This window comes from Triturus cristatus, chromosome 3_2, assembly GCF_964204655.1.
Source record: "Triturus cristatus chromosome 3_2, aTriCri1.1, whole genome shotgun sequence".
Lineage (NCBI taxonomy): Eukaryota > Metazoa > Chordata > Amphibia > Caudata > Salamandridae > Triturus > Triturus cristatus.
In genome coordinates, this window is record NC_140584.1 from 992,840,733 (window position 1) to 992,861,144 (window position 20,412).

The window sequence follows — 20,412 nt, forward strand, 5'->3', positions numbered from 1 at the left end:
CGAGGTGGGCTGCACTTTTCACTGGCTTCACGTCAATAAGAAAATACAACTCAAGGTTCTCTGTATCGTCCATCAGGCCTTCTACACTAATGACTCCAAACTACTAGACTCAGCTCAGAATGTGTACCCTGCTCCTTCTCCAGGTTCCCCAATATTGACTTGCTCATTCTAGAGGAATAACTTTTCCATATATATGTCTTAACCTCTCTTTCTTTGTTTCCCTAGGTCACTGCCTCTGTACTTTCACTAGGATGTCAACTAGGTACATCCAACTAATTTTCATGATATATATATATATATATATATATCAAAAAGACTTCAGTTTTTATAAGTGTCTTTTGCTCACTAGTTAGCCAAAATTTGATTTTGCCATTCCTTTAATTACTCCTCTGGCTGCAACCACTCTGAATCTAGCATTTAATACATTTAACACTGTAGCACATGGACTCTATATGGAAGCAGTCAGCGTTGCTACTGTGAAAATAGCTATTGGGGATATATTTTATTGTAAGGATATGTTCAACATTAACTTCTACATGTCCTACTTTTTAACATCATGCACCCTGCCTTTATGGGCAATAAGGCCTACTTAGAGGAGACTTATTAATATTTAAAAGAAAGGTTTAGGCTTGTCAAAATGGGGGGTAATCGTGACAGGTCGAATTTGCAGTTTAGTACTGCCACAGGCAGATAACATGTGTACAGCTACCGGGCTGCACACAACAGAAATCTCTTATACACAGCCCTTGCGGGTAACAGTGCGCTTTACAAATACAAACTACATGTGTGAGCAGCCCAGGGTCCCTTACCATAGCTGCACTGCGGCAGCGTTATCTTAAGAGGCAGACATTGGAGGTAAATGCGCTCAGTTCAATTACCATGAAGTTACTGTGAGTGAGACATCCACAGTAAAGGGCCAAAAACCAGGTGATTAACAGCAAAAAAAGCCCTGGTGGATTAAATGGGCACAGCCCAATTGCATTAGTTGCCTATTGTTAAAGAGTAAAATGCTGAATGGAAAAGCATGTAGCTTTGACTTTGCTCCCTTTATATCTCGATTTGCAAGTTTTTTTTTGCTTAAGACTTGGAATGATTCATCCTGAGTTCCAGTTACTGAAGAACAGAGTGTCATACTGTAGTGATGCGGGGCTGCTTGAGATATTGATGCCTTTATAAACCAGTTGTTGAAGTAGGGCTAGATGAAAATGTTCCGCTTTTTGAAATGTACTTTGACAACCTTGTAATGCAGTTCAAAACAAAAAATTATGTTGGGCTGATGTGAGGGCAAAAGGAGGGACCTGTAATGGTAGTGTACATTGTCCACCAAAAATCTAAAGAATTTGTGACACTTGCATCTTGAAGACCTATGACACACATCCAATCTCCATGATGGAGCCGGACCTGTACCCCTTTGCTATTTACTGTATGCACCACCTCTGGCTTAACACACTAAAAAACCTAAATATCACTACTTACCTTCAGGCTTATGAGACACCGATCAGTCTCATTCTCAACTAGGATGGACTAATTTCAATGACAGCTCTTCCTACCATTCTCACTACTATTGCTGAATGGATGAAAGCAAAATGTTAAAATTTGAGCACACTAAATCTAAAATCCCCCAGGTTAGCAATCATAACGATCAATGGCACAATACCTTATTGCCTCCCTAGTTAGAGGACTGTTGCCAACCCATCACCTGATTTGCAACCTTGGCATCTGGTTATACCCAGACCTTGACCTTCACATTTCCAAATTCATTCAGACCAGTCGATATCACATACATCTCTTAAAATGGTTTTTCGCGTCTTAACGGAAGAGACCCCCCTCTGGAACAATGGGCACCTCCCAGACCTGATGGCGCTAAGGGGCTTCCAAGGATGGGATGACATAGGCATCTTGACATTGGGAGACGTTATGAGCGGCACGATGCTTAAATCATTTCAGGACTTACAAAGAGAATTCTCTATGCCCCAATCACAGCTCTATAGATATCTGCAGTTGCGGCATGCACTGTCCCCTAGTCTGGAGGGTCTGACATCTCTCCCTGAGTTTAGTCCGTTGGAAGCGAGACTTTTTATGGGGGATCTGGAGACCACAAAGATCTCCAGGATCTATCAGGCCCTAGTGATCCATTGCGCTACGAAGCTCCAGAAGTTGCGGGGAGATTGGGAGTCTGACGTAGGTGCCCTAGATGAGGAAGACTGGAGGGAGGCCCTGGCGGCTCCGAGGGAAGCCGCTATAGCGATGCGCCTCATACAATTTAAATATCTGCATATGGTTTATTTTACCCGGGCCAGACTGTTCCGAGCGGGTTTTATTGCCGCTCCGGACAGCCTCAGGTGTGGTCAGGAGGAAGGAACATTTATCCATACTATTTGGCACTGCCCTGTGCTGGACCGGTTCTGGAGGGTGGTAACTACCGGTCTGTCCGAGGTTCTGGGGTGGGCGATCCCGCGCACGCCACAATTTGCATTACTGCATGTCATGGAGGGCATGGGGGCAACATATATAAGCGGCACCTGCTACGGCTGGGCCTTACACTAGCAAAGCGGGACATCGCTAGAGCGTGGAAGGCGCCTAGAGCTCCATCGGTAACCGCATGGAAAAACGGCCTGGACTTCTGTATGGGTCTGGAACAGCCCATATTTGTAGCCCGGGGATGTCCACGCAGGCACTATAAAATATGGAAAAGATGGGCGGATTACCGGGGGCTGTGGCTGGAGCAACCAGTAGAAGAGGAGGATCATTTATGGGGATGACTAGGGAGAGTGGTCAGGCTGGGGGGGGCGCCAGGCAGGGGAGGGAAGAAAGGGGGATCCATCTTATCAAAATATGACGTGGCTATGGGATCTTAAGGCGGTGGTGGGGAATATATGGACATGGTGCGACGCAGGGGACGGGGAGGGGGGTGTTATTGTTCAGGATATAATTCTGTGGCATTGCTGGATGGCAAGCGTACAAATAGATTGCTATAGTGAAATGTTGCAATGTGATTTTGTTGACAACCCAGATATCCAGGGTGCTGTAACATCTGTGCAATCGACAAATAAAATATGTTTTTTTTTTTTTAAATGGTTTTTCGCCTCCATGCCAACTCTGCTTATTGCGGGTTAACTCTTAAAGCAATGAGTAAACTGCAAAAAATCCAAAATGGCTTACAAAAATTTGAATTAGTGGCTACCCACCTTAAGCAATTGCATTGGCTGCTTATAGGTAGGGTATAATCTCTAAAACTTCCAGCATCATGTGCAAGATCTATAATAATGGATCCCCTAATCTAGTCATCAAAAAAATAAAAAAAAATATATTCTTTCTTGTAATTTGAGATCAGCTTTATAATCAAATGTTATGGGCCCCCCATTACAAATACAACAAGCATTGGCATAGCCAATAGGTCTCGCTTTTGGGACCTTATAAGTATTTAGTTATGCAGCACAATATCCTTGGTGCAACAACATCAACTGTTGCATGGCTAAACACTTATAAGGTCCCAAAGGCGAGACCTATTGGCTATGCCAACGCTTGTTTTCTATTTGATGGAAAGGTTTAGGTCTTCAAACAACACCAGTGAGTGGTTTGCTGCACAAAGGGCCCAGGGCTGCGATGAGGCTAGGACAAGGAGGCTGTGCCCGAGAACTGCCTATTGCTTGTAACATGAAAAGGGTTCAGAATATCTGCATTCATCTGTATTTTATTAATCCCACCAAACATCAGCATGAAGAATCCCAATAAACATCTGCATCAACTCACATACCTCAACCACTCCCCCACCCCACTAATGTTAACACCAAATTGCTATTTATTTCATCTACCCCAAGGAAATTCTAGTGAATGCATGGAATCGTTGCTTGAGTCACTAAACTAACCCCAATAACCAATAACATGACTAGCCACTAACCTTGGGTTCGGTAGCAGCATGCTGCCCAGGGTAAAGCGCTTCAGCACCTCGTCAGGGGTAGTAAGTGTTAGATAAATGCAATTACAATTTACCAAGGTTCCCTAGAAATGGATTTCTGAGGCTTAAATATCTGTGTGAGTGAGAAGGGGTGGGTGGGGGTTCAAGAGCAAGAGAGGGGGGGGAGAAAGAGAAGGGCTTTGACTGTTGGAGAGGCTAGAGAGGGCGGGCAGGCAGAGAACAAGACAGATGGAGAGTCAGAGGAAGGCGAAAAGGAGCAGGAGGGAGAGAGTGACAGGAAGTGAAGTAAGAGTGTGTAGAGAGAGCGAGGGGGGTTGGGTGAGGGAGTGGGATGAGGGCAAGGTGTGTTTAGGAACATCAAAGGTTCTTGAAATGAAATGACGTCATTGAAGATGGAGTAGGTGGGAGAGAAGTGTCATGGCGAGGTGTGAAGAGAGATGAAAGAGGTGGGATTGGTAAGGGCAGAGGGGGCTGGAGAGTGTACAAGACAATAAGGAATTTATGAAGGGAGAATTATGGGAGCACGAGAAGGTAATGTAAAAAAAAAAATATGGCAGAATATGAAAGACGGGCGGGATAAAGAGATGGGCTATAAAGGTGAAGAAAGGTGTGACGAAAGGAGCGGTCAGAGGAGGGTAGACATATAAAGTGGGAGAGAGGTAGGCGACAACATAAGGGAGTGAGTGATGGAAAAGGACAATGCAGATATAAAAATAGGAAAGGGAAAGAGGAGAAGATGAGGGCCCGAGAAGATGGTGAAGTGAGGGAGAAAAGGGGGCGAAGAAAGCACAAAGTAGAAACAGGACCAGGGAGAAGAAGGGTTCAGAAGAGTGATGAGCAGGAGATCTAAAGGGGGACAGAGTGGCGGGAAACTGGAATGAAAAAGACAAAAGGTGGAGACAGGGCAAAGTATGAAGAGAGCTGAGGTTGAGAAGATAGGGAAAGCAATGAGAAAAGGAGGAGCTAGTGAGACCATGTATAATGTCCTAGCTCGTTCACGTATGGAGCGGAGATTCTGGGAGAGTGAGGGGAGGAAAAGTGGGGAGAGCCCGTGAGCAAGGGAAGAGAGTCTGGAAAGAAAAAGACCAGCGAGAACAAGGGGCCTAAGAGGGGAGAGAAAGAGATGTCAAGGAAGCAGGAGAGGGTGAGAAAAGGCGCTTCATGCGAGTGTGTGAAAGAGCGGTAGATTGGGTCGACAGAGTCAGAAAATAGTTCGGGAGAGCAACAAAGAAAAAGAAGAGATACCCCTGCAGGTGGCGATAGGCGACCACGTCCAGAAATTCGTTTGGGGATGGTAACATGTCACTGTAGCATCCCCCTTTTGAGTGTGCCCATAAGTGTGATAAGGGCACCACACAAAGTTTGCGCCATTTAACAAACATTGTGTGGCAAGAATGGCGAAATTATAGGACAAGAAAATACAAATTATGGAGCATGTTGTCACATATACAATGACAATGTTCTTTTTTTATTTTAACACCAAAGCAATCAGCAAATAAAACAAGCATTGCTTAAAAGCGGATGCCCATTACTCTCAGCGAGTGTGCTCAGACGGAGTGACAGGCGCCAGAAGGACTGAAGCAATGACGGGCAGAGGTGCGAGTGAGGAGGCGCGCACGCGCTCAAAGGAAATAAAAACAAGCATTGGCCGCGTGGCCGTAAAAAGTGAAAGTGAGGTTGTAAGGGTGCCCGTGAGCAATGCACTTAATGAGCCATGACGAGACAGGAAAGCCAGATGGCGCCTGTGCTCGTAACTGTGCACGTAACTGCACGCTCTAGGCCACACAAAAAGCTGTGGTCGGCTTTTTGAAGCCCACTTACTAAAAGTCTCGCCAGAGCAGCGCATGCGCTGGCTCAGGTGAGACCTAAAAAGAAGGGCTGCCACTCTGGAACCATCCCTTGGAATTCTGTTGCCCATGAAATCTATTCTCCATCATCACTGGTGCATTTAAGGAAGACTTTAAAACCTACCTTTTCAACAGGGGTTAATAAGGTCCCAATTCCACCTTAGTCAGCTGTATCTTTTAGGGAGAAGAGACTCCAGTAATAATGATAGTGCGCTATACAAAGATTGACAAATAATAAATAAATCTGGAGAAGTGCCAATATCCAAAACTTCTTTCGCTTTATGGAATATTTTGTTGTACCAAGATCCATAACAGGCTGGTATTCCTACTCTAGACCTTTCCTTGAAACCAGAAAGTAATAGGTGTAAACACCGTTTCCGTTATGGTATAGTAGGACTGGTTTCTCGGTTTCTTTGATCACAAAGGATTTCCTGAGGCACCAGGTGTTTGCTGGATGCCTCTTGCTGTGCTGGTCTTGCGAGGTAGAAAGGATCTCAGATGTTGAGACAGCTTGCACCCCATTTTCTTTTGGTAAACAATGGCTTCTTTGGTAATAATTAAAATGAGCAATGTACGTACAGTGGAAGGAACAACATTGATTCACCAATGCTTAGCTTGTAAATAGATTACAAAATATTATAAATCAAATAAGCATGCTGGACACTATACTATGAAGAAACATAGTGCAAATACTAAAGTTATATTAATTCCTAAAAACGTACACAAGATTATAAAGACAGATTTATGTATGCTTAGAATGTCTAAAGCGATTAAATACATGCAGAGGGTGCTACACGAACAAAAAGGTGAGATAGCACAGTGCTTGGATAAAACACAACGTTCAAAAGCAATGCAACAAACACTTCAATCCGATGATGGCGGTCATGTACACTATCATAGCAAAAATAACAATTGATGGACAGAATGCAGAACAATGTCATACATTCACCCCAGTACAGAGATCTGGGCCTAAATCCATCGTTTTTTTGCTCACCATGCCATTCCAGTTTGAACCCAGCCATATGCAAATCAGTCTTGACCCTGTGCCCCATGGGAACAGTCCAGCCCGAACTGCCAAGCCAGGTCCTCCCTGGACTGGAAACAAGCATCCTAGGACCGGTTTCGGGCTTTCAGCCCTCATCAGCCAGGATAGCCTGATTCCAGTGGCATGGAGAGCAAGGGACTCACGTCTGAGCATACCCTTCCCACTCGGGGTGACAAATGCAAAAATAACAATTGATGGACAGAATGCAGAACAATGTCATACATTCACCCCAGTACAGAGATCTGGGCCTAAATCCATCGTTTTTTTGCTCACCATGCCATTCCAGTTTGAACCCAGCCATATGCAAATCAGTCTTGACCCTGTGCCCCATGGGAACAGTCCAGCCCGAACTGCCAAGCCAGGTCCTCCCTGGACTGGAAACAAGCATCCTAGGACCGGTTTCGGGCTTTCAGCCCTCATCAGCCAGGATAGCCTGATTCCAGTGGCATGGAGAGCAAGGGACTCACGTCTGAGCATACCCTTCCCACTCGGGGTGACAAATGCAAAAATAACAATTGATGGACAGAATGCAGAACAATGTCATACATTCACCCCAGTACAGAGATCTGGGCCTAAATCCATCGTTTTTTTGCTCACCATGCCATTCCAGTTTGAACCCAGCCATATGCAAATCAGTCTTGACCCTGTGCCCCATGGGAACAGTCCAGCCCGAACTGCCAAGCCAGGTCCTCCCTGGACTGGAAACAAGCATCCTAGGACCGGTTTCGGGCTTTCAGCCCTCATCAGCCAGGATAGCCTGATTCCAGTGGCATGGAGAGCAAGGGACTCACGTCTGAGCATACCCTAAGTGGGATGGGTATTCCCAGACGTGGGACCCGTGCTCACTACGCCACTGGACTCAAGCTATCCTGGCTGATGACGGCTGATAGCCAGAAACCGGTCCTAGGATGCTTGATTCCGGTCCAGGGAAGACATGGCTTGGCAGTTTGGGCTGGACTGTTCCCATGAGGCACAGGTTCAAGACTGATTTGCATATGGCCATGTCTAAACTGGGGTGGTGTAGTGGGCAAAAGAACGATGGATTTAACCCAGATCTCTTGACTGGGGGAGAATGTATGCATTGTCAGCATTCCGTCCATCATTTGTTTGTTGTAACGCTTTTCGCCCTAAGTGGGATGGGTATTCCCAGACGTGGGACCCGTGCTCACTACGCCACTGGACTCAAGCTATCCTGGCTGATGACGGCTGATAGCCAGAAACCGGTCCTAGGATGCTTGATTCCGGTCCAGGGAAGACATGGCTTGGCAGTTTGGGCTGGACTGTTCCCATGAGGCACAGGTTCAAGACTGATTTGCATATGGCCATGTCTAAACTGGGGTGGTGTAGTGGGCAAAAGAACGATGGATTTAACCCAGATCTCTTGACTGGGGGAGAATGTATGCATTGTCAGCATTCCGTCCATCATTTGTTTGTTGTAACGCTTTTCGCCCTAGTGGGATGGGTATTCCCAGACGTGGGACCCGTGCTCACTACGCCACTGGACTCAAGCTATCCTGGCTGATGACGGCTGATAGCCAGAAACCGGTCCTAGGATGCTTGATTCCGGTCCAGGGAAGACATGGCTTGGCAGTTTGGGCTGGACTGTTCCCATGAGGCACAGGTTCAAGACTGATTTGCATATGGCCATGTCTAAACTGGGGTGGTGTAGTGGGCAAAAGAACGATGGATTTAACCCAGATCTCTTGACTGGGGGAGAATGTATGCATTGTCAGCATTCCGTCCATCATTTGTTTGTTGTAACGCTTTTCGCCCTAAGTGGGATGGGTATTCCCAGACGTGGGACCCGTGCTCACTACGCCACTGGACTCAAGCTATCCTGGCTGATGACGGCTGATAGCCAGAAACCGGTCCTAGGATGCTTGATTCCGGTCCAGGGAAGACATGGCTTGGCAGTTTGGGCTGGACTGTTCCCATGAGGCACAGGTTCAAGACTGATTTGCATATGGCCATGTCTAAACTGTGGTGGTGTAGTGGGCAAAAGAACGATGGATTTAACCCAGATCTCTTGACTGGGGGAGAATGTATGCATTGTCAGCATTCCGTCCATCATTTGTTTGTTGTAACACTATCATAGCAACAGTATTATGATATACAATTTTGTACTGTGATCAAAGATGTTTTGTGACAGGCCAAAGTTACAAGCTTCCATGTTTTGACCTACATTAGTCATTTACACAATGTTATCATCAGGAGAGTGCTTGTTTTGATTTGGTGCAAATAAGTCAAGTAGTTTTTGAGATATTCCCAATAAAAAAGGTGCCCATGGGATTTAAAGCATTAACACTTTTCCATAAATTCGTTGAAACCGGAATCCTGTTAATCTCATTTTGAATTTTATCAAAATGCAGCTGGGCTAGATTGGTCTGAAATCTTTTTTTCCCCACCACCTTGAAACGTACGAGGCAGCGATGACTCACAAGTTTCAAAAGAGGGAAACCTATATACATTCATTAAAAGTTTAAAAGTGCCCTGGGTCCCCCAACTCTCCAGGGACAAAAGAGAAGATTAAGTGCCTCTGCACACCCAAAGTGGACGACACCCTGGAAAGGACAAAGCCCCAGGAGCACTGCAATGCCTCCAATGTCCTGGGGGAGATGGATGGCTTAGCGCAGCAGTTCCATGCTCATGCTGACTGCGGGCACGAGAGAACAGCTACTGGGAGAGGTTTCTCATTAAGTATCTTCGAAGATGGGGCTCTTAGCCTTATGTCTCTAAGGCACAGGGAACTTTGTTGATTGGTCATAAGGCTGTTTGCATTATGGATAAAAACAGAAACAGTTCATGCACACTGTATCTGGATTGTATAATGGTCCATTAACAATAACCAAGTTTATAGTGAATAAATGTCATTGTAAGATGGAACCCTTGTACATGGTGTTTATGTTGTTTGCATTAGATTCTATAGGGAATATGTTACTTGCGCTGTAGGCATGTTGCATATAGTGCTGTTGATTTTCATGTAGTGCTGTAGATTTACATGCATTCCTAAACAAAGTATTATGAATTGGGAGAATATAGCAACAATTCTTACAGTGCTTGGTGAAGGTGGTTTAGTCACATGACAACTCAGGTTTCTAATGTAGATCCTATTGTAAAGACAGAATTTGGCTCTTTAAAAAAATTATTTCTAATGTATGGCCACTTATTTTCACAGAGGAGGTTACAAAACCTCAATAAACATTCAAGTTTATATATTACTTTTAACTGTGCTGTATACTTCTAATTTTCACAATTATATTCCTTTTATTATAAATGTGTATATTATTTTCAACTGTCATGCCATTTTTATATCCCCCAGTTCACTCCTATCTTTAAGATAAAAATATATTATTTTATATAAAATTTGTCCTAACAATATGCTACTTACTTTAATGAGCTTTCATTGTGATGAGGGAAACTAAACATAGCACAAGACTACCGCTGAACCTTAAACCTTTTCTCAATAGACTGAATAGCACGCAAGTGATAGATAATTTGAAAGGGTGAACAGAGTATAGAGAGCATCTAGTTTTCAGAAATGTCTTCATTGGTACGTTTCCCTGCATGCCGGCAGACTCGGGGCCCAGATATCACATCTAACTACATGGCCAGAAAGACTGCAATGTCAATGAAAAAAACTCTTGAGGTCTCCACATTGCAGGTGCTTTTTCCGTTGTGAATGATTAGCTCATGGTTTTAATTGAAAGAAGAGCAGAATCATAGAACAGTAAAACATTCATTATTATTTATTGAATTTCATTAAATGTTTAACTTCCAAAATGTCAGCCAGTGCAGAAGAAAGAACACATTTTGTTCACTACTCTCTGAATCACATGACATATGGGTAACCACAGAGTCGTAGAAGTCACTACTGTTCCTAAATTCAGATTCTTTAGCGCTTCTTCAAAATGCATATCTATTCATATGCATTTTTATTCCCTAGATTTCACCTTGAAAACTGATGCATAGTCAGTACACAACAAAAAATAGTTATAACCTGTAGCTCCAGCGAAGGAAGTGTCTGACTGACGTATTGCTTTGTAACTTTTGTAAATCATACATTGGGGCAGAAAATTACAGATGAAAACATGGTCATATATTACTATTTGTTTTTTTACTAAATAGGATTGGTTTTTCATTTCAATAAATAATTTCTTTTGGAAATCAATGAGTGATCAACACAATTTACCCCTTGCTAAATTCTGAAGGTTATTTGATTTTCAGAAATGTAGAAGCTTTCGGAATTCACCCATAGGTATCACACCTGTTTCCATCACAAACGTCAAGTAAAGCAATCACAAAAATAGGAAATATGAACAACAACTTAGAAAAACAGTGCATTTCTTTTATTAACTCTCCCTGTTACTGAAAGTTGGGAAGGAGGTGATATTGTGCAACACAGAAACCCTGGGGAATCCCGGGGGAGGGAACTAGCACGCATCCACACTACCACTCATACTCTTACTCCATCAAGGTACGTCTCTCTCAGTGATCCTAGTTGTGTTCTCTCCTCTTCCCAGTTGTGTAATTCCGGCTTTAAATAGTCCCCCTAATGAGTAAATTGGTAGCATGTGTGACACGAGTTTGTCTAAGAAGGTTTCCGGTGTCTTGAAAGCCCTCCTGCATGTTAGCGATCGTATGAAAACAAGTTACTTACCTGTAACTTTGGTTCCCCAGTATTGGTAACTTTCATAGAATCTCATGCTTTGTATCATTCCCCGTCGTCGGAATGGGAGCCATGGTAAATAAAAAATATCATAACCATAGAAACAAAAGAGAAAATAGGCTTAGGCCTCATCTCATTTTGTAGCATATCACCCTCTTTGTGTAAAAGAGCCCAAACTTTTGCCAGGACCAATCAGCACAGCCTCACCCTTTGGAACCTTCCTGAGAGAGCTCAGAGCCTCAGATTTTCGTAGCCGTTGTGCAAACAGCCACTACCTCAGTAAACAGGCAGAGCTTTCCCAGGGGAGGTGGGTGGGCGCATGAGAATCTATGAAAGTTACCAATACTGGGGAACCAAAGTTACAGGTAAGTAACTTGTTTTCTTACCCCAGTATTGGAACTTTCATAGATTCTCATGCTTTGTATCAGAATAGCTAGCAGTAAATCACAAAAGCACATTTTGGTAGACACTTGGCCTTACATAACCATCTCAATTTACAGTAAAATCTAGTACATGGTAATCAAGAAAAAACAATCATCACTGAACCAAATGTGCTTACCAGGATGGAGGGATTGTAGGGAAAGCTCACCTCTCAATGAAAAAGATTCCTGAGGACTGCTTGACCAACAGCAACGTCATCTCGTCCCACCGACTCCAGGCAGTAGTGTTTCGTGAAGGTGTGTACACTGCTCCACGTTGCTGCCCTGCAAATGTCTTTGATAGCAACTCCAGCAAAAAGAGCCACTGAAGACGCCATCGCTCTTGTAGAATGAGCACGGGACCTTCTGTCCAAAGGTTTGCCCGCAGCCTGATGACAGAATTGAATTGCACTGGAGATCCAGCGGGAAATGCCACTCTTAGCGAGAGGCAATCCCTTCCGTGGTGCACTGTAGGAAACAAATAACTGTGTAGACTTCCTAAAAGATCGTGTGCGCTCAAGATAGAATTTCAGACATCTCTGGACATCCAAAGAATGCAATGTTCGTTCTGCCTGGGTAGAAGGACGTGGAAAAAAGGAATTCAAAATCAAGGGTTCATTCAGATGAAAATCCGAAGGCACCTTCGGGATGAATTTTGGGTTGGTTCTCAATATTAGCACATCCTTTTTGAACTGAAGAAATGGCTCCACTATGGACAGAGCCTGGAGTTCACTAACCCTCCTAGCCGATGTCAACGCTAAGAGGAGGGCTAGCTTCCAAGAGAGGAACTTCAAGTCCGCCCTGTGAATTGGCTCAAAGGGAGCTTTCATGAGCTGAGCCAGTACTAGGTTGAGTTGCCAGATCGGTGGAGGTGCTCGGACCGGAGGATACATCCGAAACAACCCTTTAAGGAACTGTTTTACAATCCTCGCGGACCATAGAGATGGCCCCGATGCCTTTCGTCGAAAACGCGATGTACCTTGACAGAAGAGTGCGACAGACCTGATTTAGCCAGCGACAGGATGTAAGGTAAAACCTGATGTGGCAGGGATTTATAAGGATGGAGTTTATTCCTCTGGCACCACAGACAAAACCTCTTCCATTTTGCCCTGTATGTCTTATTAGTGCTTGGCGCCCGCGCCTGAGACAAAACATCCCTGCACTCCCTGGAGAGATTCAGATGACGGAATTCTCTGTATTCAGGAGCCACGCTGTCAAGTGTAGTGACTTCGGATCCGGATGGAGCACCTGTCCCTGATCCCACGACAACAGAGATGGAATCAGCGGCAAGCGAATTGGGCGATCCTGGGAGAGAAGCAGGAGTTCCGTGAACCAGAACTGCCGGGCCCACGCTGGAGCAATGAGAATCATCTTGCACGGTTCCGCCTTGACCTTCCTGAGAACTCGAGGAATGGGGGGAATGGGAGGAAAAGCGTAGCAAAATGCGCCGAACCAAGCAATCGAAAGGGCATTCCCCAGAGATCCTCGATGGGGAACCTTGCTTGCGTAAAACCGACATTTGGCGTTCTCCGGGGACGCAAAGAGGTGTATGGTCGGAGTACCCCATACCTCGAACACTCCCTCCAGCGTGGCTTGGTCTAATTCCCACTCGTGAGTCACTTCAGTCTGACGACTCAGAGCATCCGCCGTGATGTTGAGGCATCCTGCTAGGTGCTCGGCTTGTAGGTTGATCTTGTGAGAAATTGCAAAATCCCAGATCGTCTGAGCTTCCTTGGACAGAGTTCGCGATCTTGTTCCCCCTTGCTTGTTGATGTAGTGCATGGCCGTCGTATTGTCCGTCCGGACCAGCACTGCACGATTCTGAATTCTGGGAAGGAACGCCAGCAAGGCTAAGCGAATGGCCATCAGCTCCAAGACGTTGATGTGGTTTAGGCTCTGTGCTGGACTCCAGTGACCGCTGATTTGAAGCTCCTGGAGTACCGCTCCCCAGCCTTCTAAGGAGGCATCTGTGGTCACCACCATAGGAGACGGCGGAGTCCGGAATGTTAATCCTACTGCGATGTTCTCCTTTACCAGCCACCACTCGCAGGCCTTGCGCATACCTGGTGTTACCCACACCTTGTCGTTGAATGACCCTTCTGCCTGGCGCCATTGTTTGTCTAACTCCTCCTGCAGAGGACGCATATGAAGCCTGCAATGCGGTATTAATGGTATGCAGGATGATATCGATCCGAGTAAGGACTTGTACAGGCGAACCGACAAATATTTCCTCTGCAGCACTTGATGAGCGGAGGTGATCAGCTTGCGTTGACGCTCCTCCGACGGACGAGCGGTGCATAGTGTTGTGTCCAGAATAGCTCCAAGGAACCTTTGCGACCTGGGGGGTATCAGCACCGACTTGGACCTGTTGAGCTGAAGACCCAAGTGGGCGAACAACTGAATGCAAGTTGAAACGGCTTGAGAAGTTGCCTTGAGCGATGGAGCCTTGACGAGCCAGTCGTCCAAGTATGGGAACACTTCTAGGGATTGCTTTCTGAGAAAAGCAGCGACTGGTGCCAGCATCTTCGTGAATATCCGAGGTGCAGACCGAAGGCCAAACGGAAGCACTTTGAACTGGAAATGGCTCTTGCCTACTGTGAAGCGTAGATATTGCCTGTGAGCTGGGTGGATTGGAACGTGGAAGTACGCCTCCTCTAAATCCAGGGACGCCAAAAAATCGCCCGGATTCAGTAGACGGAGAATATCCTGGAGAGTGACCATCCTGAAGGAGAGCTTGATGAGATAGGTGTTGAGCTCCCTTAGGTCTAGTATAGGACGCCACGTATCTGCTGTCTTCCGAACCAGGAAGAACCTGGAATAGAAACCCATGCCCCTCTGTGAAAGAGGCACCGGTTCTATTGCCCCCTTGATGAATAGTTGGTGGACTTCGAGATGTAACAGTCGGAGATGTTGAGCTCTCGTTGGAGGAAGATCTTGGAATTCCAACGTATGGCCACTCTGAACAATATTCAAAACCCACCGGTCCGATGTTATAAGGACCCAGCTGTCCAGACAATAGGAGATCCTGCCCCCAACCGGTGTCTTTGGTAGGGGAGGAACAGTAGTCAGAGCCAGGAGGCCGCTATTGCCTCTTGGCATTGCCTCGTCCCTGACGATTCTGACGTCCTCTCTGGGACTGACGAGAGAAAGACGCCGATTGACCTTGGCGTTGGTTCGAGTACTGAGCCTTGTATGATTGTCCTGACTGCGTTGAATACGGACGCTGGTTGCCTCTGTAAGAAGTGAACCCTCTTCCACGAGCTCCTCTGAATGGAACCTTCCGATAAGGATCCCAAGGACTTTGCTGTGTCCGTGTCCTTCTTGATGCTCTGCAGGGCCTCATCGACATGCTTGCCAAAAAGCATTTCCCCGTCAAATGGAAGGTCCAGGATCTTATTTTGGACCTCCTGACGGAACCAGGTTGCCCTTAACCAGCCTTGACGGCGCAAGACCGCTGACCCTGCCAAAGCCCTGAAAGTGGTAGAGGCTATGTCCATAGCACAGTCCATGATCTCAAAGGAACATCTCTCTCCTTCCATGAGGACTTGCTTGGCCTCCTCCTGATTAGAGTCTGGTAGTAGATCAATAAACGGCTCCATGTCGCACCACATTTGGCGGTCGTACCTGCCTAGAATGGCTAATGAATTTGCTGCCCGAACCAACAAACTGGCCATGGTGGAAAATCTCTTCCCTACATTGTCCAGCCGCCTGCCATCCTTATCTGGAGGCGTAGTCAAAGGTGTTGAAGGATTCTTGGACTTGCTCTGTGCGGCCTGAGATATCACCGAGTCAGGCTTTGGTTGTCCAAGAAGACATGCAGGACTGCCCTCAGGGGCCTTGTATTTCTTCTCCAGCCGGGGAAGAACCGGGATGACAGAGGCCGGGTTCTGCATAATCTTGATTCCCTCATCCCACACATGCTCAATAATGGGAATCGACCTGACGGACTTTTTGTATTGTGCCTTAAAATCATATAGAAAACAGTCCGACTGTTCCACTGTGAGAGGCAGACCAAATCTTTTGGATGCACGCTCCATAAGATTATGGAACCCCCCGATATCTGCCGGAGGCGACCCGTTAGTGTCCCGCCCTGTAGCATCCGGATCTTGCATTCCAGTATCATCAAGATCCACATCCGGATCCCCTGGATCAGTTAGTGGGACCACGTGCACCTCATCCTCTTCATCTGTATCAACATCCTGTGCATCTTCATTGGTAGGTTCCGGATACGAAGTCTGAGGAACCACTACTGGTACCACCACAGGTGAGGTACGTGGTATATTTTTAGGGGGAGGTGGCAAGTCCACTGACGGCCCTCGCGGAACCACTGATGTAGATGGATGCACTGGTTAAACGTCAGGTGTGATGGAAATCGAGCTCTGTAGTCCTGCAACATCATCTGCAAGTCCGTAACCAGAGCAACTGGCATAGCTATCATGTCCTGTCTCAAAGTGCGAAGACGTACTTCCTGCTGAACATATTGTTGTTCCTCCTGCTCATCTTGTTCATAATAATCCTCAGTATTAGTCTCTTGCTGCTTTACATGCAGATCTGAGGGACCGTAGGCATCCCCATACTGCTCAACCTCATCCTCCTCCTCCGACTCATCTAGCAGCATAGATGGTGGTAAAGGCGTAACCCGCCTAGGTGATGTCATCTCAGGTGTAATTTTCAACCTCTGTATTGAAAAACCAGAAATTTGACCCGTCGACGGAGTCGTCGTCGAAGGAATCCCAAGCGTCGACGAAATAGACGATGAAATAGTCGACGGCACAGCAGTCTTCGTCGACGGAGTGTGAATCGTCGTCGTCAATAAGGTCGTCGACGATGCTTGAATCGTCGTCGACGGTAGGATCGTCGACGGAGCCTTTTTCTTCGTCGACGGCAAGCTCATCGACGGAGCTTTCTTCATCGTCGATGGGACAACTGTCGATGGTCTCGTCGACGAGCTCGTCGTCATCAGCATCGACGTCGTTGTCATCGTCGTCGTGGTCTTCGTCGTCGAAACTGCCGTCGACAGGAGCTTCATGGAAACCGTTGTTGACGACGAGAATGAAGCTATCGTAGACGATGAAACAGGAGCAGACATCGTCGACGGTCCCGTCGACGAAACCAAGGAAACAGTTTTTACAGTGGAAATCGTCGTCGACGTACCTGCTTTAATCACCGTCGACGGACGCTGTTTCTTCACAGGAGCCATCTGTGGAGTTCCTGCAGAGTGTTTCTTAGCAGGCTTTTCCTTCTGGGACGGAGGAGAAGATATAGAAACCTCCTTTTTGTCCCTAGAGGCTGTGTCCACACCAGCAGCCTGTCCCTGCCTCTCCTTTTCACTTTCGTGAGGAGATTTCATGGGACCAGCCTCCTCAGACCTTTCAGAGATCCCGTGAGGGGCTTTGACAGGGGGTTCTGCAGAGATGGAGGGAGATGACCTACCCCTCTTCTTTGATCTCCTGAAGGAAGTGCCAGAAATCGAATCTTCCTCATCTGAAGAAAGAACCTCCTTCCTGGTCTTCAGCTTTTGCAGCCATGTCAGCAGTCGACCCTCTCTGTCCCGCAAAGTCTTAGTAGATAGAGTCCGACAAATCTTGCAGTCTGTGGCCTTGTGTTCAGGGTATAACCAGTAAATACAACTCTCATGCTTATCCTCAATGAAAAGTCTCTTCTTTCCACAAGAAGCACAGGGCCTGAATAAGGCTTTCTTTTCCTTTTCTGACATAATGTCACTATAGATGTTAAAATGTAAATATCTGAAAGAAAAGTTGAGAAAACTGAGCAGAGCTCAGTGGAGACTCCCTAGCACAACGTGCGGTAGAAAAATCTGAGGCTCTGAGCTCTCTCAGGAAGGTTCCAAAGGGTGAGGCTGTGCTGATTGGTCCTGGCAAAAGTTTGGGCTCTTTTACACAAAGAGGGTGATATGCTACAAAATGAGATGAGGCCTAAGCCTATTTTCTCTTTTGTTTCTATGGTTATGATATTTTTTATTTACCGAGGCTCCCATTCCGACGACGGGGAATGATACAAAGCATGAGAATCTATGAAAGTTCCAATACTGGGGTAAGCCTGATCCTTGCATCAGAAGAGAAAATGCGGCGGAAACCCTAATTACAGCCTGTCAGTGGAACACCTGTGAATTCCTCTGTGTCCAATCGGAGGCCGCCTGGGTCCGCCTGGGCTTCGCGTCAGCTGTATGTAATGATCTACGCTGCTTAGAAGCACATGTGTGAGCCCAGCAGTCCCAACCGGGGTTTGCCTGGGCTCTGCATATTATCAAGCGTGCGGTGCGGGGTTGCCTCGGCCACTTAGCCACTATATGTATAATGATGCATGTGGGGCAATTTTCACCACAGTTTTAACTTCACTTTGACCGAATACCTCTCAGGATAATTTATCGCAGATGGCAATCTCACTTTCTTTACATTTACAGGTTTCAAGAAACTCTCTCGGGTAGAGTGTGACACAGGTCAACCTACCCAGTGTTAATTTTGCACTAACACCTTGGTAAGATAGGAGCCCACATTTATTTCTTTTCTGGTCCTGATGAATGCTGTGGACCCTTTGGGCCATAAGGGCTGAAACATATTGACTACTTTAATCACTACGGTGATGGCGTACTAATTACCCATTCTCAGAGTTTTTCATCTTTTAAAATCAAGTAGTTGCCATTTAGAATAAATGTATTTTTGGCGATTACACAGATTTTTAATTGTCACTCACTATCACAGGCCCCCACTTAGATTTAGAAGTGCCTCCCTGTCTCCAGGTGTAGGCCCGCTATCAAACCAAGTTTTTTTTAGAGAGCGTGGACTGCCAATGATGAAGCATGACACCTGGTGGTGTGTGAGGACAGTCCTTCACTTTTTGTGAGATCATTTTTTCACTCAGGGTAGCTTCTTTTGTGTATACAAGGAGGTGATATTAATTAGCACAGCAAACCTTTGGTTGATGACTTTCTAGGAAGAAAATCTACATGGTTTATTGTATAACACATTTAAAACATATGTGTATTTTTTTCCAATCTTATTTGTTCCCACCAGGGAAACCCAAAACTGTGGGTACATTTTGAAACGCAAACATGAGGAGAAAAAAGGATGCAAATTTTGCCTGGGTACCTTTTGTGGAGAAACAAATATTGAAGACTTAAGTGGAAGAAGAAGAGGAGTGGACTCCGCACTTAAGGGGTTAATGCTATTTAAATTGGTGTGAAGATACTGGGTTGCCTAACTTATGCAGAAACTAAAGCACTGGTCATCATGCTCACCTCATCCAGAGGGCTATCCAGGTTGTCCATATATTTTTTTACCACACTTTCCGGATCATTTGTGGGTTCTGAAAAGAAAATTAGTACACATAAGACCAAATAAGAGCATTAAAAAAACACAAGACCATTTTCGCTTTGCCACGTAGAGAAAAGCCTTAACAAGGTTCACAGGGAGCAGTATCCTAATTCAACTGCACAAGACCATCTTACTGGAGGTACAAAGGAATTACTAGAAATACACTGCTGAGTAAAGATGGATGCATTAAATAAGCAAAGCATGAATGTCACAGAAGAGGATTCAGCTTAACCCTTGAAGCATAGCCACAGGATAAAAACAAGCATTGGCAAAGCCTATAGGTCTTGCCTTAGGGAACTTAGAAGTAGTTCAACAGAGCCATTGGCTTTGCTAATGTATTTAAGGTATGTTGTGTAGTGGCGAGTCTTGTGTGCAGCATGTTTTAATAAAAAAAAGTTGGTGGGAAGTGGCCCTGCAGAAGAATGAATGTGGAAAGGATGCGGTTAAAGAAGAACGTTTATTATGTGTTTTCTCATAGAAGGACGTTCATTTAGGATAAATTGTCTTATGGGTGTAGTAGGGATAGAAGGACTGTTTGAGGGTGGTGTGCTCTAAGAGGGTCGATTCTACAGGGAGCTTTGTTTTATAGGGTAGGATATTCTTACTGTAGGGTGCTTTTCAGTGAATGTTAGGGGGAAGTGTTTTGCAAGGGGAATTTTTCCCATAGGAAAAATAGTCGGGGCGTGGGGGGTTGCTCCAGTGAAGATAAATTTGAAAAGAGACGTAGCAAAACATGAAATGTTAACTTTAATGGCTTAAATATCTGAAAACGTGCTCTAATAAAAAGGCAAGGGGAAGGCGACCTGGGCGCTGCGGCGCAGTGCTGATTTACGAACAGATTAGCCGTCGAGGTCTAAAGTTCACATACCTGTGAGCCATCGAAGCATAACCATCTCGGGCAGCAGGCAACCTTGCAAGAGATCCCAGAGTGGAGGTTTAACTCTATAGATTGTAGGAATACATGTTTATGTTTAATTTGTGTGCGGTTGGTTTGTAACACGCTTACACCAGCAAGAGTGTAGCATCTGTGAACACGGCTTTCAGTCAGCTCATCTAAAAACCGTGGTAACAATGCTGCATTTCTTTTCTGTACGACTGTGGCATATTTACTTATTACATATTATTAATATTAATAATAATATTAATAATGACATGCGTCTGCTGCGGCCTCCTCGCAGCATC

At 45.6% G+C, this 20,412-nt stretch overlaps 1 protein-coding gene across 2 annotated transcripts in view; it reads right to left on the reverse strand.

Annotated features, from left to right (window-relative positions):
- Nucleotides 1–20,412, reverse strand: part of DTX2 (deltex E3 ubiquitin ligase 2) — a 576,494-nt gene that overhangs the window by 165,316 nt on the left and 390,766 nt on the right. For both annotated transcript variants that reach the window (XM_085649605.1, XM_085649604.1), the window contains one exon: nt 19,155–19,222. In XM_085649605.1, the coding sequence (XP_085505731.1) occupies nt 19,155–19,222 (68 nt within the window). The remainder of the gene's footprint in view (nt 1–19,154; nt 19,223–20,412) is intronic.